General features: G+C 49.3%; 1 protein-coding gene across 1 annotated transcript in view; it reads right to left on the reverse strand.

Annotated features, from left to right (window-relative positions):
* Window positions 1-21184, reverse strand: part of CABLES1 (Cdk5 and Abl enzyme substrate 1) — a 586999-nt gene extending 565815 nt beyond the window's left edge. The window contains exon 1 of the mRNA XM_078687424.1: window positions 20482-21184. Coding sequence (XP_078543550.1) covers window positions 20482-20954 — 473 coding nt within the window. The 5' untranslated portion in view covers window positions 20955-21184. The remainder of the gene's footprint in view (window positions 1-20481) is intronic.
* Window positions 21185-27594: the final 6410 nt, after the last annotated feature.

Consider the following 27594-nt stretch of genomic DNA (forward strand, 5'->3'; position numbering starts at 1 on the left):
CAGATTGTACTAGGTGAGAGCTACCTAGTGACCAACGCCAGCAACTCCACTACCTCCCATAGTGTGGCAGTTGTGAACTTCTCCTGGGGAGGGGTTGATGGCCTAAAGAAGGTTGTGGTGAGTGCAGACCTACCAGTAGACTGTCTGTTAGGCAATGACCTTGAAAGCTCAGCATGGTCAGAAGTGGAGTACAGGACTCATGCAGAAATGCTAGGGATTTCAGAGCATGTCCTTGCCATGACAAGGGCTCAGGCTAAGAAGTGCCTTCCTGAACCAGTGGTGGATCTTGAAACAATAGACCAGCCACAACCCAAGAGAAGAAGCAAGAGAGGAAAGGCCCAGCCTTCCACCTTGCCCCAGGTTGAGGATCAAGTTTCAGAGGAAACTGATTCTGCAGTCCAAGAGGAGACTGTCTCTGAGGAGCTTGAACCTGACCAGGTTGAGTTTCTGGGGACAGGGGGACCCTCCAGGGCAGACCTGAGGCAGGCTCAATTAGATTGCCCTTCCCTTGAACCCCTCAGACAGCAGGCTGCTGCTGAGGCTGCTGGGGATGCCCAAGGTACCCATACTGTGTATTGGGATGATGGACTCCTTTACTCAGAGGCTAGAGACCCCAAGCCTGGCATGACCAGGAGGTTGGTCATACCTCTGCAGTTTAGGGGGTTCCTTCTTACCTTGGCCCATGATATTCCCCTTGCAGGACACTTAGGCCAGAACAAGACGTGGGACAGGCTTGTTTCACACTTTCACTGGCCTCACATGTCAGAGGATGTCAAGGAGTTTTGTCGCTCCTGTGTCACTTGCCAAGCCAGTGGTAAGTCAGGTGGCACAACAAAGGCCCCCCTAATACCACTACCTGTGGTGGGGGTCCCCTTTGAAAGAGTTGGAATTGATATTGTGGGTCCAATGGACCCCCAAACAGCATCTGGGAACAGGTTTACACTGGTGGTAGTGGATCATGCCACCAGGTATCCAGAGGCTATTCCCCTGAGGACCACCACAGCACCTGTGGTGGCAAAAGCCCTTATTGCAGTTTTCTCAAGAGTGGGCTTCCCAAAGGAGGTGTTATCAGATAGGGGCACCAATTTTATGTCCAGCTATCTGAAAGCAATGTGGAAGGAATGTGGAGTAAACTATAAGTTTACCACCCCATATCATCCACAATGCAATGGGCTTGTGGAGAGATTTAACAAGACCCTTAAAGGCATGATAAAAGGATTACCAGAGAAGCTCAGGCGGAAATGGGACATTCTTTTACCCTGCCTGCTCTTTGCTTACAGAGAGGTCCCACAGAAGGGGGTTGGCTACAGCCCTTTTGAACTTTTGTTTGGCCACCCTGTGAGAGGTCCATTGTGTTTGGTGAAGGAAGGATGGGAGTTACCTCTCAAAAAGCCCAAACTAGACATAGTGGACTATGTACTTGGTCTCCGCTCCAGGATGGCTGAGTACATGGAAAGAGCATCCAAAAACCTGGAGGCCAGCCAAGAATTACAGAAAGCTTGGCATGACCAAAAGGCTGTGCTGGTAGAGTTCCAACCAGGACAGAAGGTATGGGTACTGGAGCCAGTGGCTCCAGCAGCACTCCAAGACAAATGGAGTGGACCCTATCCTATTATTGAGAAGAAGGGGGAAGTCACCTACTTGGTAGACTTTGGAACACCCAGGAGCCCTCACAGGGTAATCCATGTGAATCGCTTGAAAGCATTTGTGGACAGGGAGGACATGAGCTTGCTCATGGCCACAGATGGGGAACAGGAGGAAGAGAGTGACCCTCTCCCAGACCTGCTTTCTCAGAACCCTGATGATGGTTCAGTTGATGGAGTAGCCTTGGCAGGCAGCCTCACTGACCAGCAACAGATGGACTGCAGACAAGTTTTGCAGGCCCACAGGCATTTGTTTTCACTCACACCCAGCCAGACTGACTGGTGTACCCATGTAGTGGACACTGGTGACAGTCTGCCTGTGAAGAATAAGATCTACAGGCAACCTGACCATGTCAGGGATTGCATCAAGGCTGAGGTGCAAAAGATGTTAGAGCTTGGAGTGATTGAGCCATCAGAGAGCCCATGGGCCAGCCCAGTAGTCCTTGTGCCAAAACCTCATACCCAAGATGGAAAGAGAGAAATGAGGTTTTGCGTGGATTACAGGGGTCTCAATGCTGTCACTAGGACAGCTGCTCACCCCATTCCAAGAGCAGATGAGCTCATTGACAGATTGGCTTCTGCCAAGTTTCTGAGCACATTCGATCTGACAGCTGGCTACTGGCAAATCAGACTAGCTGAGGAGTCAAAAGCCAAAACAGCATTCTCTACCCCTAGTGGACATTATCAGTTTGTGGTAATGCCCTTTGGTTTGAAGAATGCACCTGCCACTTTCCAAAGGTTGGTGAACCAAGTCCTTACTGGGTTGGATGACTTTTGTGCAGCTTATCTGGATGATATTGCTGTCTTTAGCTCCACCTGGGAGGATCACCTGATCCACCTGAAGAAAGTTTTGGAGGCCCTGCAAAAGGCAGGCCTAACTATCAAGGCCACAAAGTGCCAGATAGGGCAGAGTAAGGTTGTATACCTGGGCCACCTAGTAGGTGGAGGCCAGGTTCAGCCACTGGAAAGCAAAATCCAGGCCATACAGGACTGGGCTCCTCCAGTTACCCAGACACAAGTCAGAGCCTTCTTGGGCCTGACTGGGTATTACAGAAAGTTTGTGAAAAACTATGGGTCTATAGTGACACCATTAAATGACTTGACATCCAAGAAGATGCCAAAAAAGGTTCAGTGGACAGTTAGCTGTCAGAAGGCATTTGATGACCTGAAGAAGGCCATGTGCTCTGCACCTATCCTGAAGAGTCCTGACTACTCCAAACAGTTCATTGTTCAGACAGATGCTTCTGAGTTGGGGGTGGGAGCTGTGCTCTCACAACTTAATCAAGATGGTCAAGACCAGCCTATTGCTTTCATTAGCAGGAGGCTGACTCCCAGAGAGAAACGTTGGTCAGCCATTGAGAGGGAGGCCTTTGCTGTGGTTTGGGCATTAAAGAAGTTGAGGTCCTACTTGTTTGGAACTCACTTCCTGGTGCAGACAGACCATAAGCCCCTCTTATGGCTTAATCAGATGAAGGGTGAAAATGCCAAACTGCTCAGGTGGTCCATTTCCCTACAGGGGATGGACTTTACAGTGGAGCACCGCCCAGGGACTGACCATGGTAATGCAGATGGTCTCTCCAGGTACTTCCACTTAGAACATGAAGACTTATCTGGTCAAGGTTAGTTTAATGTCCCTGCGTTTGGGGGGGGGTTGTGTAGGAGAGTAGGGTCTGCTATCCTATGGTCACCCCAAATTTTTGCTTTTTGCTTCACTGGTTTTCGACTACTGAGGCTGTGGGCCTGCTGATCAGACCCCCAGCCTGCTGTTCTCTCACTAAATTAATGACACGTGTGCTATAGGCACATACCAATTGGAAATGGACTCCTTGTCAGCCCCTGTATAATGCACTATAGGTGCCCAGGGCATAGGGGCCACCAAGGCCTACCAGGGGCTGCAGCATATCTTTTGCCACCCCTGGCTGGTTCTTAAATTGACAACTGGCTGATCACTCAGCTGGGGTAAGGTGGTGTAATCACCCCTTGCTTAGGTATAGTATACCTATATCTAAACCTATATCTGGACACATGTAAACCTGTGAGCCACTCCTATGGAAGGCCTCATCAATCCTGGAGGCAGGGTGCGTGGTTTTATGTGAGATGGAGCTCTAGCATGAGCTGAGCCTGTCTGCAGCTGTCGGGAACAACTCCCTAAGCTGTTTCAGGATAATGCCATACCATATACTCTTAAGTGCCTTATAATCCTCGCGGTTAAATAGCAACTTTGGTTTGGCTTTATCAAAACATGTCGTGTAAGGTGTCATACGATTTGGAATACCATCCCCTCGCCAGTTCTGGCGACGGGGATGGCATTCCACCCCTCTAGAGGGGTAAGACATGTTCCTTTACTAAATGCGGTTAATTTCTCCAAAGACCTTAAGATCCACAAAATGGATGCCTCTGCCACAGACAAATGTCTGGACCCCTGCAGTTGACCGAAACTCAGCAGATGGGGCCTGGACAAAGGGTTTCCTGTCACAGGAGGGTGTCACCACCCTCCAGACAGGAGATAGTGGATTGTAGCAGGGAGGTTTGAAAGAAACCAGACACTGCCTGGGGCGCACAAGGCTGCCCCTTGCATAATCCGGCCAAACCGGTTCTGGGGCACTCCAGCCCTCGTGCCAGGGCGGCCTGGATCAAAGGAAAGGGGTGTATCCACCCCCTTCCTGGGTCCCACCCATAGGGAGGGACCTAGCAGGTAATCACGCCCCCCAGATTGGAATAAGAGTGGGAGCAGTGCCAATGCACATCAGATTTCCTGGAAGAAACATTAGAAACGAAACTCTGGACCCTTGGACCTCCATCTCAACGTGGAAGCCCGAAGAATCTCCCTTGTGGTCAAGGAGTGACCACCCTGCAGCAGCAGGCACCATCCAGCCCTCGACGTCTACTTAGTTGCAGTTCCCGCCGGAACTCGAGCGACTGAGATCGACGAGATCAAGCTTGCCTGCCTTCCAACAGCCCGATCCACAGTCCCTGCAGAGCTGAGACCCGTGGAGGCGACCGGAAGCGTGGGGCACGCCACCTTGAATTGACCACGAGACGCTGACCGTGCAGCCCACGAGTGACCCTCGAAGCTGTGCACCGGGGTTTGAGAAGCCCCCACCCTGAGCTGCTCCTGAGCCGAAGTTCAGCCCTCCACACTCGACGAGTGCTGCGTGGGGCCCTTTGGCTCTATTTGGCTCAACGCGTTGGCCCGGTCACTTGCCAGCTGGCTAGTGGTCCCTGTGCCGACGAACTACCTAAGAAGACTCGTGAATCTGGTTGCTCCAGATCCACACCAGCTCCCCTGAAAAGGAGCCCCGACTCTGACCTTCCTGGTCCGAGTGAGAAGCAATCTTCCGATCCCGCGTGGATTGCTCTTGCCAAGGCTTGTTTGCTCCAAACTTGAAGCCGACTGCACCGACGGTGAGAGCCTGCGTGGGACAGATCGTGACCTGCTCCTGGACGTCGCAGATGCCCCAGAGCCCACGTGACAGCGGAGAGAAGCTCCTCGACGACCACCTGATTGCGCCCGACATTGCCTGGTTCCGTCCTGGTTCCACCCTGGTCACTGCTGAGTGACCCAGACTCTGTCCCCTCTGCTTTCAGGTACTCTACAACTTGAGTCCACCCTTGGACTCCACCGGACACTTCATCTTTAACCCGCCTGCAGCCCTTTCAGCTTCAAGCACCAAGAGCCTGCGTGTCAAAACCCGACGCCACTTCGACCCTGTGCACCCACTTCCTGTGGGTGAGGTAACTTTGCTCCGCCGGTGTTCCCACACTGGTGCACACCTCTAGGGTCTGTGTGTTAAGTTTTGTCCCTCTAGGTTCAGCGGAAGTGTCCTTAAACTTTAACTCTATGACTTTTACGCACCATTGGTTAACATTGGTGCATGCGTGCGCTTTCCGCACATCTCCCGAATCCCGAGGGCCATTCCCGACTTCAGCATTGCTTGTCCTGACTGCTCCCAGCGATTCCCTAGGCCCTAGGCCTAACCACTGTTCGAGTGGTCTCTCTTATACCACTTGTTTAGTATATGGTTTGAGTGGCCACCCGCCCTCATCCATAATTGTGCAACTTGTATGTTTAAACAGTGCTTTTGATTTAACGCTTGTGCCCCTTTATTCATAAAGAATACTGGGGATTGTTTTTAGTAATAAACACATATATTTTTATAATATATACTTGTGTGGTGTCCTTTCATTTGGTATTACAGGATTGTATGTGGTAAAACAGCTCGCTTAACACGACCTCTTAAGTTAAGCCTTTAGGCTGCTTAGTCCATGCTACCCCTAGGATAGCTTGTCTAATAAGGTTGACTTACAACCAGACACCATAAGGGATTGTTTGGTCAGGTAGTAGGTGGTTCCAGAATTGGAAACATCCCCTACCAGGCCAACTTCTCACATCCAGTGTGTAGTAATTGTATAAGTCTTCAGTCTGGTGGCACAGCACCCAGGATAATGTGCTGCATGGCTAAACATGTATGAGGTCCAAAAGGCGAGACCTACTGGCTATGCCAATGCTGGTTTGGTTTAGCTTTTCTATGCCATTACAAAGCAAACCATAAGAAAATCCGCTTTTGTTGAAACGGAGGCCTTACTAAAGATAGCAGGATGACAGAAATACGATTTAAATATGGCTATTTTGGCTTGGGACTGACAGCGTTATGAGTCATCGGTTGTCTTCCCAAAATGATACTTAGGCAGATCCAGGGAAAGAACATTACAATAATTCAGGGGTGCTAAAATAGGGGCTAGAGGAAACTGCACATCTTTGGGAGTAATGGGTTTAAGAGGCACCAAGGTATATAAGGTGTTGTTATTCTAAAACATAGAAAGTATCAGCATACTGATTTCTGAAGTAAGGGCAGGACTCAATAGGGGGAGTAAAGCAGTAAGATATATGATGCTAACTTTGGTCCATAAGCAACCAAAGTAGGATGGATTTAAGGTGTGAGAGGACTGAGGAGGGAATAAGAATACCGAAAGGGATAGAAGGGTGGTCAGTCCAAGGCAAAAGTAGGTTTGCCTCTTTTACCAGTCTACTCTCTAAAGTACCAGAGGTAAAAGAGTAGAAAAACAGATCTATGATATGTGTCTACCATTAGCAGGACGTCAACCAAAACTGCTGAGAAGCAATCTACATAGTGAGGCTGCAATGACTTGGCAAGCATGTCATATACCCTACTGCAAGAAAGAAAATGGGACCATTAGCTCCCGGATGGGTAGTAAAAGACAGCAATGAGCACCTTACAACACTGTTCCCCAGTGCAACTGAAACAGCCACAAGAATGTATGTTCAGCTAGTTCAAACTAGTACTCCAACAGCAAATTATCACAGGATTATTGACCTCCAGAAGCAGCTGCAGTCCAGGGTTGTTTTTCAACCACATGAGAAGGCCTGAACTACAGAAGCAACAGTAGAATTATTTTCCAATAAGGCTAAATTGGTTCAGTTTAATCTGCAACATTTAAGAAATAGCCAAACTGGGGCTGTATTGATGGGGGTTGTGAAAGGCTTGAATGATAAAAGAACATTTTCAAAGTCTTTCTCACAAATACATGGACTGATGATTGTCAGTTAGTGACATATCCCGTTTGGAATAGTTCACCTTTTCATTAAAGTATCTGTTGGTGGAGTAACAGGATTGGTTCTTGAGGCTACCATCTAAGAGCAGTGCTAGTATATCATGTGGCGTCTACTTTACAAAATGTATACAACAGAAAATAAGAACACTACTAACGTTCTCTATCTGTTGTGTCATGTTCACGGTTGTGAATGACATAGGAGGATTATTCTACAAGCAGCTTTGGAAACAGTTGGCTCTATGGCTTGCCAGGTTTAGGAAAAACGCTAAATTTACCAATGGAATAGGACAAAGTTGTGTTTTATAAAACAAAGAGTTCTGCTGCAACTTCTCACACTAGAATCTCTTAATATAGGGTAATGGCATTTCTATATAAGATCTTTCTAAAGAGGGCATAATAAATAAGAAACACAATTTGGCTTCAGAAGAGTTAAATTTCACAAAAGGAGGAACAACAAAAGGTGATTACAATGATCATTTACTCTGTTTTGCGGTTAAATCTAATTTGCTCAATCTGGCTCCGCTTTGGACCCTTAAATTAGGGATACCCTATCCCAACTAGACGACCACCCAGACAACCTGGCAAATTGCCTTACGGAAATCCACGGTTGGATGTGTGATTCATCACTAAAACTAAACGGGTCAAAGACCGAAGTGATGCTCATGGGAAAGCAATGGGTGACCATCCCCCCAGCGGTCTGGCCAGACGTGTTCGGGGAAATTCCCACCCCAAAACATGAAATCAAGACCCTAGGAGTATGGCTAGAACCCGAGCTTTCAATGAAAACGCAAGCGGCCAAAACTGCAGGAACCTGTTTTGGGCTTATGCGCACCACCCGCAGGATTCTCCCCCTACTCCCACCCGCATCCAGGAAACTACTAGTCCAAGGGCTCATACTGTCACGTTTGGACTATAGTAACATGGTCTACCTGGGAGCCCCTGAGGCCACACTGGCGAAACTGCAACGAACACAGAATGCAGCAGCCCGACTACTCATGAACCTTCCCTCCAGAGTGTCAGCGAAACCTGCCATCAAGGCCCTGCACTGGCTCCCTGTGCGCCAAAGGGTGGAATTCAAAGCCATGTGCACGGCATACAAACTGATCAATGGAGTTGGCCCTTCGATCCTCAGCGACCTGGTTACTCCTTATAAAGCACCCAGATCCCTGCGGTCCGAGAATGAGCACCTATCCAACATCCCCAAATTTAAAAAGACACGCACTGGAGGCCGACGCTTCTCCGTGAAAGCTTCCACTGGATGGAACTCCCTCCCACGTACCCTTAGATTGGAACCCAATTATTTGATTTTCAGAAAAAAATTGAAAACACTTCTATTCCCTAAATAACGTCATCCCCTCTTTTCTTCCCTTTCATCTGGGTAACAAATCTTTATAGCGCGGGGATGCCCTCGGGTCACCAGGCGCTTTACAAGTCGTTAAAATAAATAAATAAAATAAATAAAATATGGTATACATAGATTGTGGGTCAATGAACCAGAAAGTGCAATGAAAGTAGTAATTGAATTCATCTAATTTGAAAGTAAATACCAAAGCCAGAGTTTCATAAGCCACTGGCCTAAACCAAGAGCTTCTAGTGACCTATCCAGTGGGCTCACTCAGCTTTTTGTAGAATGCTGGCCTGACATAATTTTGTGTGTCAGAACTTTTCTTGATGGATAGCTTCAGCCAATACAGTCTGATATTCCAGGCTGATCTTGTTGACTTCGCCTGTGTTTGCGGTGTTCATGATGTTGGCTTCCATCCCAGAAGAGATGGAATGGTCAAAGGCTGTCGTCGGAAATAATACATTTCCCTCCTGATGGTCTGATGAACCGGACCTGAAATAGTTAGCATTGTATGGCGTGTGCCCGGAGTGCCGTGGATGGTGTGGGCGCTTCTTCGTACATAGCTTGGAGATGCAAGACAGTCGCTGGCTGTAGGGCGAGGAGTGGGCTGTAGAGACCTCTTATCCCCACTGATGGAGTTGGATTTATTTGAAATCAAGTAGTCTGTGATCCTGGAGCGCTTAGGTGGTGGAGAATGCGAGAGAGAAATAGAGGTGTGCAAAGGACCAGGTAGTGATGGTGCTTGCAATATAGTAATATCGCCTATCACACCCTCAGTAGAGGTAGACGCATCGCTCTTGCCAAACTGCTTTGCATCTTTTTTATCGCCCCCTTATTAGTAGTGTGACGGCCTGCCCCTACGGATTTTACTGCAAGGAGTTGCTGGGCCGCGCATGCCTGTACCTGACAGCCCTTATTTTCCCAGTTTCACAGCTCATAATGAAGCTCCTCCTTTTCGTGAAGGTGGTGACAAATAAGAGGCATGGCAGAAATGGATGCGCCGGACTGGGGGGAAAAAGCTGAGATGGAAAGGCCACACAGAGAGTGCAAGGGCAGAGATGTGAAAGAGGAAGCACACAAAAGAGAGCAAGAAAACAAACGCACTCACACGGAGAGTGGAAAGAAAAAGAAGAAAGTATTTCCTGGAATGTAAGCAGTGGAAGGATACAACTCAACCAATCACAAGGACAGTAAATAAACTATTGTGTGAGCACCTGAATATTATTGTTTTGGAATAAACATCTGTCATATACTGACCTACATGTCCCTCTTTATATTACTTACCGCTCCCTCTAAGAATTAACTTCCTACTCTCAATCATAGTGGCCCCTACAGGGTCACTTTTGAATGGACCTTTAGGGCACACCAGAACCATTATTTCCCAAAACAGCTCTCTCCTAAGTGTCACTCAATGTCAGTGTTCTTGCCATCACAGTGTTTCCCTCCTATTTTCACTTGACATGATGTCAGTTACGCTTCCATCCTATTCTCAAAATCCTGCTGCTGTCACTCTGTTTGTGTCTGGATGTCACAGCTATAACTCCTGTTGATGTCATATCCGGGGTCATGCTGGTGCCTTGGAATACTGTTGATACTGCCTGTAGCGCTTACTCGCTGACAGCCTTTGTCATTAAAGCAGCTCTTGACGTCAATGACTACTGCTGTCACTGCATGTGAATCATGGCAGTTTTGCTTTTGTCTATCATGCACAGGGCTCACATTTGATGTTGGCCCTTCTGTCAGCATTACTGCCATCACCTCCACAGGTGTGTTTGGAGCAGGGAAACACCCAAAGCGATTGTGTACGGCTTGGGCTGTTGACACCACAAATAAAGGGGGGGCTCCTCCAGGGCTTTAAGTGGGGGGAAAAACTGGGGGTGCTCTAAAAGGGGTGTGGCTTATCCAAGTAGGGGCGTGGTCTAAATAAAGATCTGTATGGATAATGCCTTACACCCTCCCCAAAGGCTTAAGTAGAGCCAAATTTCGAGGGGGGGGGTAATTCTTCAAGCAATAGGCAGAGTGGAGCTGCAGGGGCTCAATAACGGGGTGAAAAACAACAAAGCCTTGTTAACAAGCAAATGGTCTTTTAAAGACCTGTGAAGTACTCGGGTGCGGCTGTGTGTGCTTGGAGGCTGGTTGCAGGATCGCAATCTTACACTTACCAAAAATAAGGTGCTAAATCTATGAAATTACAAGTTTTTTTTATTATCCTTAGTTCTAGGTAACTTACCCAACAAACAAAGCTTTACTCAGAATGACTCGAAGATAGGTGCCTGAAAATTCATTAATTAAAGAGAGGACGTTCTGTCCTAAACTGTGATACTTCCCCACAGTCCTGCATCATATGATATAAATCTGCATGAAAGGATCTGCAGCGTGCACCAAGGTCAGCAGCCTCAGGATCTAGCCTGGCAATTCCAGCTAGAGCAAAATTAATTTGGTGCAAGAAAAAAAAAAAAAAAAAAGGAAACGGACTACCTCTGCGAGGCCCGCCAATAGGCGCCGATAGAGACCTGTTTCGAGGCCCCCTGAAAATAACTGCCGATGCTCAGACCCGGACCACTTAAAGCCCTGGGCTCCTCCCATCACATCCAGAAGACATTGCTCGGTGTGCAAGCCTAGACTGCGAACGATTTCGTCCATCTTCCTGAGGGAGAAAACCTAGCATGTATTCAGGTGGACGAACATGAGCCGTGCACTAGGCGTTGCTCACTGGCAGGAGATACAGTGGTCCGACAAAGCTGGTGCAACAGGGTCATGGGCACGATCACACTTTTCGACATGCTTGGATGTCTCATTAAAATTCTGCAGCAGCCCAGCGCTGTCGAGGTTTACCACAAGAAATGTGGATGTATATATTTTTTACACTGCTTCAGCTCATTCACCAGCATGGTTGTTAACATTACTTCCTGTGCAGAGTGAGCATATTCAAGTATCAGAGTCTTTCCCCAAAACTTTTTCATTCAAGAAAACGAACCTGTGCACGAGCACAGGTACGGCCTAGGTCTACATGTCCTTTTTAATGTCAAAGTATGTTTATTGAGTTTTAAAACAGAAAAAAGGAAAAAGGCATGGCATAGCAATGGACAATCAACAGGCAAGTTAGGCAAGCGAGACAGACAGACACGTCTTCTCTAATAAGCGTTAGATGAGCAGGATAAGCATGCCCAAATGGAAAAGTGGTGCCCGGAAATCTAAAGAATCCCCCAATCGGGGCAACAAGGAAACTGGCCAGCCCTAAGAACCCGCCTCCCCCCCAAACACCCAACCTTAACGTACATGTCCTTTTTAAAAAGAAACTAACTTAGAGCTTGTATTTATGCACAAGTAAAGGGCATTAAGCGGGCCAGGTCCACCAGGTGCCCACATCCGCCAGTTAAAACAAATGGGTTTGGAAACCTATTCAGTCCCGTAGCCTGGGAAAACAAACATTGCCAATGCCAATAGGTCTGGCTTTAAAGGAATGATATACTGTAATGTGAAGGATTACAAGTAAATACCATGGTAATAAAGATGTATTTGTGTGGAAGCAAAAAACTGAATAATCATATTGGTATAGTTTAAAAGGTCATGTGACGGTTGCTTTGTAAAGCCAGACTAAAAATCCATGTAGGTTAATGACTGGACTCCTCCCATCTGTGCTGCTGCTAAATAAATTATGTAGTTATCTAAGACACTTTTATAGCATTCCATTGTTATGTTATGTTATGTTATAATAAGTTTATATAGCGCACGGCTACTCTAAAAGAGTGTCCCGGCGCTTTCCACAGGCAGCTCAGTGTAGAATAACACAACAGGGAAAAACAGATACAAGAAAAAAACAAAAAAAACACCAGAAAAAGACTAGAGATTAAAAAGCCAAGTCTTCAGGCTCTTCCTGAACTGAAGCAAATTGGAGGTGCTGCGTAGCGCCAGTGGAAGAGAATTCCACAGCTGGGGTGCCTTGAGGCTGAAGGATCGACCCCCCGTGCGGGCCTTCCTCGCACGCGGAACCACGGCAATGAAAAGAGATTCGGACCGCAATGAGCGGACTGGGCGATAAAAAGCCAACCTACGCTGTAGGTACCCCGCCCCTGAGCTAAACAATGCTTTGTGCATCAGCGTCAGGGATTTAAACATAATCCGCTTCCGGATGGGCAACCAGTGGAGCGTCTGCAGCAGCCCAGAAGCTCGTGCTCGCCTGTGCAGGCCAAAAATGGCGCGGGCAGCAGAGTTTTGTGCCACCTGCAGGCGCTGGACCAGATAATCAGGGAGGCCAAGAAAAAGGGCGTTGGCGTAATCCAACCTGGATCCAATGAGCGCCTGCACAGTAATCCGCCTATGCTCCGCAGACAGCAATGGAAGAAACTTGCGGAGCATCTTCAAAATGCCGAAACAGGTGCCGGCCAGACCAAGGACATGCGCTCTCAATGAAAGCTTGTTGTCCAGCTTGACACCAAAATTTTTGGCGACCAATGATGACTGAGCTGGGGGACACATGTCAGACGGCCACCATTGCCGCCACTCGGGGTCGGTGGCACAGCCAAAGTATAGAACCTCTGACTTACTGGAGTTGGCCTTCAGACTGTTCCGCTGGAACCAGTCGAAGACCGTTCCCAGACAGCCCCGAATACTCTCTCCATCAAATGCCTGGTCTTACCCGCATGTGAAGAGGAGTTGCGTGTCCTCGGCGTAGGACACGATCTGGGCCCCATAAGCCTCCACCGCCGCCGCCAAAGGGGACATAAAGATGTTAAACAGCGAAGGGCTCAACACAGAACCCTGTGGAACCCCAACTCCCAATGGCGGCATCTCGGCGGAGCTCTGGGAAACCCAGATCGTCTGGCGGCGGCCTTCAAGGAAAGATGTAAACCATTTGAGCACCGTCCCCCTAATGCCGATGTCATAGAGCCTGGCGAGGAGCGCCTCATGGGGGACGGTGTCAAAGGCCGCCGACAGGTCCAACATGACTAACATGGCCTTGCCACCAACATCCAAGGTCTCCCTGATGATCTCCGAGACCTCCAACAACGCCATTTCCGTGCTAAAATTAGGACGGAATCCGGATTGGGAAGGATGGAGCAGGTTGTTGGTTTCTAAAAAGCTCGACAAGACGCCATGGACATGTTTCTCAGTGATCTTGGCCAGAGCCAGGAGAAGTGAAATTGGCCTATAATTGGCCAAAACCTCGGCATCAAGACCAGGCTTTTTCAGGAGGGGGATTACCATCGCCCTTTTCCAGGTGCGAGGGACACTCCCCTCCCTCAGGGAGGCATTGAGGATGGGATTAACCAGGGGATTCACCACCGTCGCCATCCCAGCCAAAAATTTGGCAGGGCAGGGGTCAAGTGGCGAGCCTGATTTGAGGCTGGCCAGCAGCACCCGAGACGCCTCGCTAGTAACGGCAGGAAAATGTGACAGTACTGCGACAGGCGTGGACGATGACCCATGTCCCGCCCCGGGACCGCGGCCACCCTCCTCCGAGCTCTCCAAGAAGGAAACCTGAATCGCCTTGATCTTGTTGGTAAAAAAACTGGCGAGATCACACGCCCACACATCCGATGATACTGATGGGGGTGAGTGGGAGCTGGGGGTCGTGAACTCCTTCACCACGGAGAAGATCTCCTTACAGGAGTTCGCCGCCGCCTCAATCCTCCTAGCAAAGTATTCTTTCTTGGCACATAGGATGTCCCGGTGATAGGCCTTTACAACCGCCCTATAGGCAAGTTTGACCTCCCCATCGTACTGAAGGCGCCAGGCCCGCTCAGCAACCTTGCATTGGCTGCGAGCCACACGCAGCGCCTCCGTAAACCACGGCGCAGATTGCCGTAATACCGTGGACCGAGGGGCTGCCTTTGGGACAAGATCGTCCAGCCTTTCAGTCAACCACAGCTGCAGAGCCTCAGTGTCTCTTTCCGGATCCCCCGAGAGGTAGCAAGGATGTTCCGTAAGCGCCTGCTCCAACATATCAGGCGTCACTCTGTGCAACACTCTCGAGGCTGGTCTAGGCAACATGGGGGCGCTGTTATCCGGCCGCCCATTCTCCAACACGGAGAACCTAATCAGCCAATGATCCGTCCAGAGCACCGGCATAGTTTCAACATCAGCAATCGGGACTGACGAGAACACTTGATCGAGGGTGTGCCCTTTCTCATGCGTAGGACCCGAAACAAACGGTGCGAGGCCCAGCGGAGAAGTAATGTCCAGCAGTTTAACAGCGTCCGGGTCACCTGTCACGTCAAGATGGAAATTGAAGTCACCTGCCACTACACAATGCTGTGTAGTCAGCGCCAGCTCGGCGATTGCTATCTGCAGGTCCTCCAAGAAGGAACCCATAGGGCCTGGTGACCTGTAGACCAGCAACCCCTTGAGCGCTTGGGCCGGGGACAGTCTGAGCGTAAAATCAAGGGATTTCGAGCCCCCGATGGAATTCAGGGGGAGAACTGAGCAGAAAACGTTCTTCTTCACCACCACAGCTACTCCACCACCCCTACCCTTCACTCTGTCCTGCCGGAAGATGTTATAGGCCGGAGGTATGGCAGAGAAAATGTCCGGATTAGACGCCTCGCCCAGCCAGGTTTCGGTTAGGAGAAGACACAAGGGATTTTCCCTCACAAGCAGATCATATATGTGCAGGGCATGGCAGCCTAGTGACCTCGTGTTGAGCAACAGGCAGAGATGTTTAGCACGAGCCTCGGCAGGCCTATGGACGTTGACCGGTGTCCATGTGTGTGCCCCTGAAATGTCAAGTTTAATTAGCTGCATAAATAAACAAAATAATCACAGCTTCTAGAGGTCAAACACCTTTTTTGTGGAAGCACACAACTTCCACCCAATCAAAACATGTAATCCTCGCTCCCAACGTGTGGGCGGAGCAAATTCCCCTCTTTAATGATGATCACATAATTGTCTGGCGACAGCTGTGCTGTCAAACCAAACCGTTAAAAAAACAGCAGGCTTGAGAGTGAAGGTAAGAAATAAGAAGGCTAACTTATTGTGTGAGAAAAGGGAGAGGATCAGAGCCCTCTCAGCTGACAATCACTTGCCACCCTTTCTAAATTGAATTTTGCATAGTTAAATGCCCTGCCATGAAACCAGTGTGACTGACATCAATGAAAGGAAGAATAAAAGTTTGTGATCCTGAGCCGAAGATCCTTGCCAGGGAGGTTGCACGACACCATGACTGTCTAATGTGCCATATCATTCAGAAGATCCAAGCGAAAACAAGAACATGTCTGTGAAAGGAGAGTACTTCAGAAAGAAGGAGGGTGGAGAGCTCAGCATAAAAGTCCTATGCATCACCCAACTCACTTCAACACTTCATCTTAGTGGAGCAGAAGTATGCACAATATATGTAAAGTACTGTATGGTTCACATGCCTAATACTAATAATATCAATTCATGTAGCACACAACAGACTTAATTGTTTATGAGTGCTTAATTGGCGTTTACGCCCATCTTAGTGGCTGTAGTTCTATCACGCTTAGGCTTCGATTATGAGCGTGGTGGATAAAAAGAAACACAAAACGTGCCCATTCCGTAAATACCGTTTCTACAGGTTTGGTAAATAGTGAGCGCTATATGTATGTATGTATGTATGTATGTACCATGTCCTGTGGAATAGGTATTTACTCAATGTGTTAAATAGCAAATGTGTGCTATTTACCAGGTGTGGAAAATACTGCACCCGGTTAATAGCAGATGGGCAGAAGATTAGAACGTTTCTAAAGGAAGATAATGAATTCCTGAGGAGCAAAAACAGACAGAGGAGCACACCGGAGGCCTTCAGGACACCCCAAAGCACACCAAAACCGCTTTCCTCTGTGGGTGTGTGCAAGCAGTCAATTTGTGTGGCCAAAGCACTTTAAAACAAGACAAACAGAATCCATTGGCATCCTAAGAGATCACCCAGTCATCAATAGCAGAAACATGACAAACTCTACTATCAGTTTAAGGAAATAGAGGTTTACGGATCCTCAAATGGAGATCCTTGCTAAGGAGGTGGTAAGACACCATGACTGTCTAATGTGACATCTCATGCAGAAAGCTCCCACCGAAAACAAGAACATGTCTGTAAAATGAATCAATTCAATCAATCCCGTACCAACATCCTTGTGATGTTGAAAATGCGAATAACACACTCCAAACCCTTAAATTCTATGTATGTAAGCGAGAGGCCAAGCACAAGCATAAAAGCATGGCAACTGGTGGTAGCTGTCCACCACATTTCTACCTGAAGCAGTGGGAAGAAAAAATGACGATCATCTACATGTCTAGAATGCATGACATGGGTGAAGATACCAAGGTCAGAGGAGTCCAAGGTCAGAGACATGAGAGTTACAATGAAAGTACATGTGGTTGTTAAAATGTTAGCATGGCTGAGAATCACTGCCATCATTTTGAAGAGTGACCAATGTAATTAGTATACACATATTCACATGTATACATGTATGTGCTGCCACATACATGTATATATGAAAGTTTGATTTGTCTGCCACTCAACAAGCAACAAAGTACATTGAAGTTGATGCATCAGCATATTATGACCTGGCATAGCATGATATAGTGACCTAGCTGTGCTGCATCCATGGTGGTGTACTGCAGAATGAAGAGTGAGCTGCGGCAATCAAATTGTGAGTCCTCTATCAATCAAATAAAGCCTATAAAGCGCCTGGTTGCACAGCCTGTGCGTCCCCGCATCTATCTATGCATAGCTTTTCATTTAGGTCTGGCCCTGTGGGTAGGTGTGGAATTTTGTTGTTTTCAGCTCAAACAGTGCATGTACTGTGCTTTTGTGCATTGTTGTGTCACTAATTTTATTATATTGTTTTTCAGCTTTTCTCTCATTCCGTACACTTTCAGGAACTTTTATCACCTGCTTTTGACTAGAGTATTTTAAGTAGGCCTGGGTGAAATTTAAATTACACTGGCGTAATTTCGAGAATTTCATGTTACGCAAAATCCCCGAAATTAGATCATTATGTCACTTTTTGTAATTATTCACCTTTTGTGGTAAAAAAAATTACACCAACTGCATCATTCATTGTCAAAATTGACAGCAAACGCAGAATGCAAGAAGCTATTGTGCACAATGCTTTTGTTTTTATGTGTTGCACTTTTTGAAGAGAATTACGTCTTTGCGTCAAAGTTGACACGAGGATGCATTTGCGCTAAACTGTAGTGCAAAATGACAGATTTTCATTTAAAGGTAATTTAATGTAATTATGCCATAATTTTGTGTAACTAATTACACAAATTTGGCATACCTCAAATTTTAAATTGGTACTTTAAAGTAGTTTCCAGTGTTCTCATAATTGTAAACTAGGTTCTACTTACCACAGGTCTTAATATCACATGCAGTAAATAACACATGCAGTAAATGGTGCAAGTGGACCATAGACATGCAGTATTTAGCGTATGTAATCAATCCCTATGCAGTGGCGTCTACAATAAATCCCTCATGCAGTGGCGGCTACAACTATAAAAATATGGTGAGTCACTAAGGCGCCAAACTCATAATATACTGCTCCCCTGGTCCGCACCTTTATTCCCTATCGGCGTCCACGAGCACCAATGAGAAGTGCTTCCTTCCTACTCAGTGGACACCAATACAACCAATCCTTGACCTGCTCTCATGCCGAAAGAAGTTCCAGGATTGGTGGGAGCAGGCTAACAGTGCTCAAGTTAAGGCTGGGGGCCTGTGCCAGCAATCCCCTGGCTGTAAAACAGCCAGGGGATTGCTGGGTGCACACTGCACATGTCGTGCTGACCGTAGTATAGAGCCGGCCAATCCGACATGCGCACTGCAGGGGCAGCTGTAATCGTATTGCAGGATTCCGCCCCATCCCCTTCCATCGCATTGAGGTGTTTAAGTAAATGGCATTGACATGCCGTTTTACTTATGTGTGCTCATGCTGCGCTCGCAGCAGGTGGGGCGACGCTCCTCCGCTCAAACGGATGGGCCACCCCCTGCCCTCATGCTGTTTTGAACTAGTGATCATTGAGTTGGCTAACATTGAGTTGGGTAACAATAAACATCTGTTATTCAGCACCAAGATGCCCCTTTGGGGCTGAACGTGTAATTTACAAATGCACATGTTATGATCAGGTAAGTCGCTTAAATCATGCGCTATTTGACTTGGCCTAGCCTGCAGTAATTACCAATACCCATAACTCATAATCAATGGCTTAGATGACTGAAAGCTAGAGGTAGTTTTCTAGGGTGTCAAGCTTATGCCACCAGCTTTACATTCAGCTCTTGGCAACATCTGCACACTTAACTCAGCAAACTTCCCAGCATTCGAATTTGTGACCTGTAGGTTACACCCGATCTCTGCAACCACCCACTGAGGTGACTGAGCAACCTTCAAGGATTCAAACCTGTACCCAGCAGATTGAACAGAGCACACTGCAGCAGAGCTATTTTACTATGATTTAAAGTTGTCACCTGCTGAATAAACAACTCTTCTGCAAGTGTCCTAACCCTCTCAGCTATATTACCACCTGATGTATTGGGCCTTCAAGTATAACCATTAAGACACCTCTGGGGATTAGCGTTCCTACTGCCGATATATCTAGGCGATGCGAAGGTCACTGCTTTCAACTCATGGTGAAGCCAGCACAGAGCTTTTCATCCTTCTCAGGCCCATAAAATTAACGCCACTGAGGGGCGCATGCACACGTATTAATGGATGTTGCTAATTCATATGGGCCGTGCTTAAGCTTCGGTATCAAAAGGTGGGAATCAAACAGTGGAATGCTCACAATTGCAATGCATTGTTCTACTTGGATTTTCCATGTGCTATATATTATGCATTGAGGTACGGATGTCAAGAAGAAACGTGCGACACAAAGTGTGGCATTCCTCACTGGTATGTAGACTGATGATGCATGGGTACCTGGAGAAATTGGACTACTTAACATTATAGCAGTAGCAGGGCTTACACAACCCTGCTGCATATCTGCATGCCTTCCGATTACGTCATTGCAGTCGGTAATGGCACTATTATAGAACTGGAGGACCAAGTCCTCCACCCACTATGCGAGAGGCAGAGGAGGGCAAATCTCTCGAAGCATAAGGGAGGCTCACGCGCCACTCCTGGATAGACGATTCCTCTGTAAGGAACAATCGCAATTTATAAAATAATATCCACTGTATACTAAAGCTGACGCTGCCACCAAACGACAACTTGTGGTTGCTAATGGTGATGTGCCTAATAAATACGTAGGTCCTCTGATATGCCCCAAATATTGATGGGAGGGTACCACAAGTACGCCCAGTTACTATCCCCTAAAAGCACACCACTAGAAGTGACAGCTTCTCACTATAGACACGCAACATCAAATCACGAAATATTTTCCAAAACCACGAGAAAGTCAACATGGTGACCAGAGTGCCAGCCATTTGGAAGATTATTTCAGGGGGCTGCGTAATTGAATATCGGCGTACGCACGACCCCTATGGGAAATGGGACGGCGAAAGTAAGGAGGGGGGCATCTCACTCGGGTGGCGCTCAGCAGATAGTGTGTTGCATGAAGTAGTAGTCGAAGCCCGTTATCACTGCACTCTATGCCTGGGAAAGGGACTGGTTCAAATGGATGGCTATGCCCGATAACCCGGGGCAGTTTTCTTTCACCCCCTGCTAGGCTTGCAGGACAGGCGTGTGAACCATCTCTCTAGCTGCAATACATACCTATACGCAGACAAGAGTTCTGCACGGAGATCAGCGTTGCACCGTGCATTACCAGGAGGTGGGGGGTGGGGGGGGTCAGCGGGCACCGTGAATTACCAGGGGTGGAGGTCAGCGGGGCACCGTGCATTACCAGGGGTGGAGGTCAGCGGGGCACCGTGCATTACCAGGAGATGGGGTCAGTGGGGCACCGGGGTGGGGGGTCAGCTGGGCACCGTGCATTACCAGGGGGCGGAGGTGCGCCACTCACCGGGACCGCTGCTGCAGCTCCAGGGCGACGTTCCCCACCAGCTGCTCCGGGCTCCAGCAGGCCAGGGGTCCCGCCGACTGCTGCCTGCAGAAGGGCACGGTGGCGGCCAGCGGCATGCCCGGGGTGAAGGAGTTGATGCGGCCCCGGGTGCCCACCGCGGCCAGCGGCGTCGCCACCACCGCCTGCAGGGCGGGCAGGCAGCTGGCGAAGGCGTCCTTCTCCTCGAGCTCCGGCGGGGGGCTCTCGGGGGGCGCGGGCGGCGGTGAGGGGGCCGCGGGCGGCGGGGGCGAGGGGGCCGCCTCCTCGTCGTCCCGCGGGGGCCGCCCGTCCAGAGAGATGTTGCTGAGGAAGGAGAGCGCAGCCTGCCTGCGGCGGGGGTCCATGCCGCGCCTCCGCGGGGGCTGCTGCGGCGGCGGGGAGTCCAGGCTGCGGTGGTGCTGGAGCCGGGCACCGCCGCCCATGGCGGCCGCCATACTCCGGAGCAGGGGGGCAAAGCTACTGGCAGCGGCCGTCCATGCCCGCCGCCGAGCGGGCACCAGCAGATAAACAGCGCAGGAGCCCGGGCCGCGTGCTCGGCCCGTGTGTGCACAGGGGGGGAGGGCGGCACCGACGCCAGGCCCGGCCCTCCCTCGGCTCCCCGCCTCCCTGCACGCGCGGCCGGCCTGTGCCAGGGGCGCGAGCCGCCGCGCAGCTCCTGAATCACCGCGGCGTGTGCGGGTCCACCGCCCCCCTTCCCCCGCACCCCTCCCTCGGGAGGCGACTTCTAGGCGCAGACACACCCCCTGCTCCAGAGCTGCCAAGTGCCAGGAGTAAAACAACAGCGTCACGTGTGGGAAGTGAAACCCGACCGTGCAACAAAACAAGCCACCCCACAGGCCAGCGTGGACTCGGAGAGCAGAAGAAACACCATTCCCTGCCGTGTTGTCTTCAAGTCTATCTTGCTGTTCAGTCCAGGGATTTGCTCGATGCTGCCAAGCGTCCCACCTAAAAATGCAATTGCAATGTGTGAAGGAGAACACATTTACCTTGGGGACCGACGTAAGCCCTGGCACGGTAGGAACAGTCAGAAATGTTCAATATGCCTATTATTGCATGAACATGTCGACTGTAGCGCGAAGTTTCTCCAGAGAATTATTATCATTTGGGGAATAAAAAGTAAATCACAAAGATTTGTTTGGTTATCTGGAGAGGGCAGGAAAAGGGGCGCGTCTGCCAGCGACAAGCAAAGCACGAGAGTTCTGCCCATTAAAGAAAATATAACTCAAAAGCGAGAAGCAAAACACGAGAGTTCCGCTCAATAAAGAACATGAAACTAAAAAACAATAGAAAACTACAGCGTTGGGGGAACCAATGAGGAAAATCACATCCTGTTTGTGCGACAAGATCTTGAAATTAACTGATACTTCATTTGAGCCATTTACAACTGTCAGCTGAGGTTCCGTGACCCATTTCAGCTGACTGATGGGATTGGGAGCGCCAGTGGAAGGTCCTGTCCGCTCGGCAGTGCCCCCCAGACAGCCGTGGCCCCGCCTCCCTTCTGCTGACCCACATCTGCCAGAAGTTCTGCATCATCGCTGGCACACACTGAGTGCTGTAGCAGTTTGACTTGGCAGCAGGGATTGGGGCAAAGGCAGCGACGAGTGTGATGTAGCAGTCAAAACAAGATCACGCGAACTGCGTTCTGGCCTAACAACTGTATGGGTGGGGGAGCGTCTGGGAAGAAATCTTATAAATAAATATGTGCTCTCCTCAGGCAGTTAATCCGGATTTATCGCCTACATAGCTCTGGAAAGTAGCTTCCTCTGAACCATAAGATTTAAAACAAGCATTTGCAATGCAATAGGTCTCGCATTTGTGAGAGTTTGAGCTTTTGGCATTGTAAATGACAATGCCTTTTTTGTATTGGTTTTTAAAACAGATAAATAAAAGGCATTGTCATGTACAATGCCAATAGCTCAAACTATCACAAATGTGAGACCTATTACATTGGAAATTATGGTTATTGTAATGAAGATGTTAGACTCCGTTTAGTTTTAAAAGTAAAGTATTTATTGGGAGCGCCGGGGCTGCGTGACTGCTCTTGCGGTCGGCGCCAGCAAACAACCTGGCCGCCTTCCGCTTCCTGCCTAGCTGCTTCCTGTTCCGTCTCCGGAACAACTAGACCGCTACCACATATCTCCCCCCTTTTAATCACACAACAATTTACAATGTCTTACTTCTAGTCCATTACGAAATCTTTGAATCTCTCCGGCACCTTGGTTCTTCTTCCTACACGAGTCTCCATTCTCTCTTCCTTCCTCTCACCTTCCATCATACCTTTATCTCTTAGTTCTCTATTGCTTTCCTCTTCTCTGTCTCTCTCTCTCTTCTCACCACTTCCTTCTCTTCTGTTTCCTTCTCTTGTTGGCTTCCCCCTTTCTCTTCCTTCACCTGCAGATCTCCCATCAGCCGCGTCGACGTTCTCTCCTTGTCTCTCACCACTTCCTCCGACATTCTCTTCCTGTCTCACACTCACTTCACCTTCTCCTTCTTCAATGACCTGTTCCGCTCCTTCTTCTATCTCCTCCTCCCATTTCATTATCTTGCTGCACCTGGCCATTCTGTCCATAGACCATACCTTTCCGTCGCTCAGCAGTGCAGATCGGGAGTATGGCTCCACTACTTTGAGGGGTGGAGAAAACTTACTTTCCCCTTTCTTCTTCTTGATGGCGAGTTTAACCCTCACCCACTCTCCTTTGTCCAATTCCGTACTGCGCGTGTTCCTCCTTTTGTTGTAATGCACAGTGTATATGTCCTGTGCTCTCTCCAGGTTCTTTCTTACCACCGCTGGTGACCACTTGCTCTGCACCACCAATTTCTTCCAGGCCGCATTGTCTTTGGTGAATGCTTCCCTGCCTCTTAAGATCTTGAAGGGGCTATAGCCCGTACTTCCGGGTGTAATGCGATATGCCCAAATCATTTTTTCCAACTCTCTTTCCCAATCTAGGCCATCTTCAATAGCTGCTTGTATGGTGCCCATTATCACCCGGTTGAAGCGCTCCACCTGTCCATTTCCAGCGGGGTGGTAGATCGGGGAGTGTTTCACTTCAATGCCATTCCTGCTGGTAAAGGCGATCCACTTCTCAGACGTGAACTGGGGACCATTGTCGCAGGTGATGATCCTTGGGATGCCCTCGCTGACGAACGTGGTGCGCAAGAAACGTATCACCGCCTCAGTGTCCACCTGTTCCAATACTTGCAGCTCCGGCCACTTGGAATACTTATCAATTGCCACTAGTACATACTTCGGAGTACCATCTTTGTCCAGGACTGGCCCCATTATGTCCACCGATAACATTTCCCATGGACCTTCCGGAATAGGAAATCTTCCCAATGGCGGCCTGAGCATGCTTTGAGATTTGTCAGCCCTGGCACAGGACTCACAGTTGCGCACGTGCCGTTCAACTTGTGCATCAATGGCAGGCCACCAGTATGCCTGTCTGGCCAACGCTTTAGTCTTCGTGATCCCTTGGTGCCCTTCATGGAGTAAGGACATCAGCCGTTCCAATATGCTCTGGGGTGGTACCACCTTGTCACCACGGAGTAGGAACACAGGGTTGTCCGCTATAGACAGCTCCTCCCGAACTTCCCAGTACCTTTTCAATTCCTCCTTCAAATGTCTCTTCTCAGGCCAGCCATGTGTCACGTAGCCTTTCACTGCTTCCAGATCCGTGTCTTCTTTGTAGGCACTTTCCCAGTCTTGGGCACTTATTACTTCCTCAGTGTCCTGAATGGTTGCTACCATATATCCTTCCCATTCATTCTTTTCCTCATTCTGTGCCTCGTCCATGGCCGCCGCCCTGCTCAGAAAGTCAGCCACTTTGTTCTGTGGCCCCGGTATGTGTTCAACATCATAGACAAAGTCCAATAATCGGAGGGTCATCTTGGCGATTCTGGGTGTGGCATGATCATGTCCGCTCGACGTCAGGACGCGAACTAATGGCTTGTGGTCCGTTTTGACAAGGAACTTGGCCCCCCATAGATACTGCCTGAATTTCTCCACTGCCCAGACTACAGCCAGCATTTCCTTCTCCACCACGCTGAACTTCTCCTCACTAGGCGTCAACGAACGGGAGGCAAAGCTGACCGTAGACATCACACCTGAATCCTCCCTCTGCATCAGGACTGCCCCTAGGCCTCGGTCACTTGCGTCCGTGGTGAGAACGGATTCAGCTCTGGGATCGAAGCCCTTGAGGGGAATTGCAGTGCTCATTTCTCGTTTGAGTGCATCGAACTCTGCTTGCTCTTCCTTACTCCACTGGAACCTGTTTCTATCCTTAAGCAGTTGTCTCATAAAGTGTGTCTTGGTTGCGAACTGTGGGATGAACTTGCTGTAATACTCAGCCATTCCTAAGAATGACCGAACATCCTCTTTCTTTTCTGGAGTGGGTGCCTCTTCGATGGCTCTGATGTTTGCCTTCTTGGGTGTTATTCCCTGTCCACTAATCTCATGACCGAGATACGTGACAGACTGAACTCCCAAACTGCACTTGGACCATTCAGCCGTCAACCCATTATCCTGCAGCCTCTGTAGCACCTTGTGAAGCTTTGCGTTGTGATCATGCATTGATTTCCCCATCACTAAAATGTCATCTTGGAAGAAAAGGACATCCTTCAGGTCTTTCAACAGTTTGTGCATTATTTTCTGGAATACGGCCGCTGCCGAGGCAAGGCCGAACGGCATCCTCACAAACTCATAACACCCGAATGGCGTGATAAAGGAGGTGAGGTGTGTGCACGATGGGTGAAGCTTCACTTGATGGTAGGCGGATGATAGGTCCACCGTGGAAAACCATGTGACATCCTTAGTTTTTGCCAACATCTCATTGATGCGCGGAAGGGGGAATTTATCCACGACAATGTTCTTATTTAATTCTCTCAGGTCTACACATAGACGTACCTTGCCGTTGGGCTTCTGGGCAACGACCAGGGGAGATAGCCATTCCGCACTCTCAATCGCTCTGATGACGCCTTCCCTCTCCAGCCTTTCCAATTCCATTTGTACCGCCTCTCTGCTGCGGAACGGGATGTTCCTCACTTTGTGCACTACCGGCACCGCTCCTTCTTTGAGTTTGATGAGATGCGTGTATTTGCTCAGCTCACCAATCTGCCCGTTGAAGACTCTCGGATACGTTGCCCGCCACAACTGCACATTCTCCTTGACTTCCATGTCCATCAGTAGAATTTTCTCTATGCCACCCGGGTTGAGTTGAATTCCCAATGCCCCCTGGTCTTTCCAACTTAGTACAGATGGGCCTTTCTCAGCAACATACAGTTTACATTGCGCCTGCCGGCCTCTAAATTCGAACATGAGTGGACAATAGCCCAGCATGGGAATCTTTTGTCCGGTGTACGTTACCGGTCTCACATCCATGGGTAACAAAGTGTCTTTGAGAATGGGTGCGAAATCGTTCTCCCACACACGTCTCTGGATTATAGATATAGGTGCTCCACTGTCCGCAATCATCTCCAGGGGTACTCCCCCTATGTGCATGTCTAGCCTGGGTCTATCCGTGTTGCAGCCATCCATTTCCAAAATCTGTACGTCGATGTAGAGGAATTCCTCCTCTTCCACTGCACTTTCCTGGTCGCTGGGATCCCCTCCTTGCTCTTGGTCCACCAGCCGCACCACTGCGCTTTTGGGCTTCCTGCGACACACCTTCTCATAGTGTCCGAATATGTTGCAGTAGGAGCACTTGGCCCTGAAGGCGGGGCATGCCTTGTCGTTGCCCAAGTGAGAGCTGCTACCGCACCGGTAACACTGTGCTTTACCCGCTTTGTGTGTCCTGCCGTCCGACTGCGGTCTTGCATGGAACTCTGCTCTGCTACCTCCTTGGTTCCTCCTCGCATCACTCTGTTTCCATCGGTCATTTCTGTTGGGCGTCATCACTCTGCACACCGCTTGAGATTCTTGGGCTTCTCTCTTCGCCGCCTGAGCGCACCTCTTCGACAACTCGGCCTTCTTTACCATCGCCCAGATCTCCTTGAGGGGAGCGTCGCCGTTGACCCACAGCTTCTCCTGAATGTGAGAGCTGGTGGTATGCATAATTATTTGGTCCCTGACGAGTTCATCATGTAGGGCTCCAAACTTGCAGGTGATGGCCAACTTCTTCAGTGCAACCACGTATTCGTCCACTGATTCTCCATTTTTCTGCTTTCTCTGAAAGAAATTGAACCTGTCAATTGCGACACACACCACTGGTCTGTAATGTGCGTCTAAATCCTCAATGGCGTGATCAAACACTTCCGCGTCCCCCGCCGTCCTCTCACCTTTCACAATGGTGTCGTAGATCCTGAGCCCTTCTGGGCCTAAATTGTGGAGCAAAATTTTCTTTTTTCTTTTGCTTGTGAATGGGGTGTCGCCCTCCTCTTCTAATGCCTCCAGGTAATTTAGGAAGTACCTCTTCCAGTCCTCCCATTTTCTCTCAGGTTCTCCGCTCTTCGTAAGAAATGGCACCAGCTGCGTGAGAGAATTGCTCGGGTTCGCCATGGTTGGTGCGTTCCTCCTTCCAGTAGATGCGGCGTTTGCCTGCCTGGTCGGACTGCCCGGAGCGTCCTGCTCCACTCCTTCGTCTCCCCCGTTCTCCTCTTCGCTCTCCTCCACTAGCGTGCCCCTAGTGGTGTCGGATGTCGCCTGCCTTGCCCCTACCGCCCCTGGACGTGATGGGCCTGCTTTTTGCGCCAGCGTGTGTCACTCTGCCCGGGTACCTGGTCACCAGGTGATGTTCCTCCGCAGTGCACAACACAGCCGTGCCCTCCTGGTTGTCAGCAGTGGTCCCTCACTGTCCTTTGGTGCCCTCTGCTGTCTGGGCGTTTTTCTGGGCGTTTTTCCAGCTTGGTAGGGTGGTGCACTATGCTTGGCTGGCTGGCTGTTAGTTGCTTGGCATGGGGACGTGGTGGTTCACCTTCGCGCCAAAACTTCACTGGTCCCAGCTCCTCTGCCGCGCTCCGGAGCTTATTTTGTGTCTCACGCACAATGCGGGTGTAATCGCCGAGGTAGCGTGTGCTTGCGCGGGTCTTTAGAGATCCCGACTCGTCGCCATTGTAATGAAGATGTTAGACTCCGTTTAGTTT

Source organism: Lissotriton helveticus, chromosome 4_1 (genome assembly GCF_964261635.1).
Source record: "Lissotriton helveticus chromosome 4_1, aLisHel1.1, whole genome shotgun sequence".
NCBI classification, from domain to species: domain Eukaryota; kingdom Metazoa; phylum Chordata; class Amphibia; order Caudata; family Salamandridae; genus Lissotriton; species Lissotriton helveticus.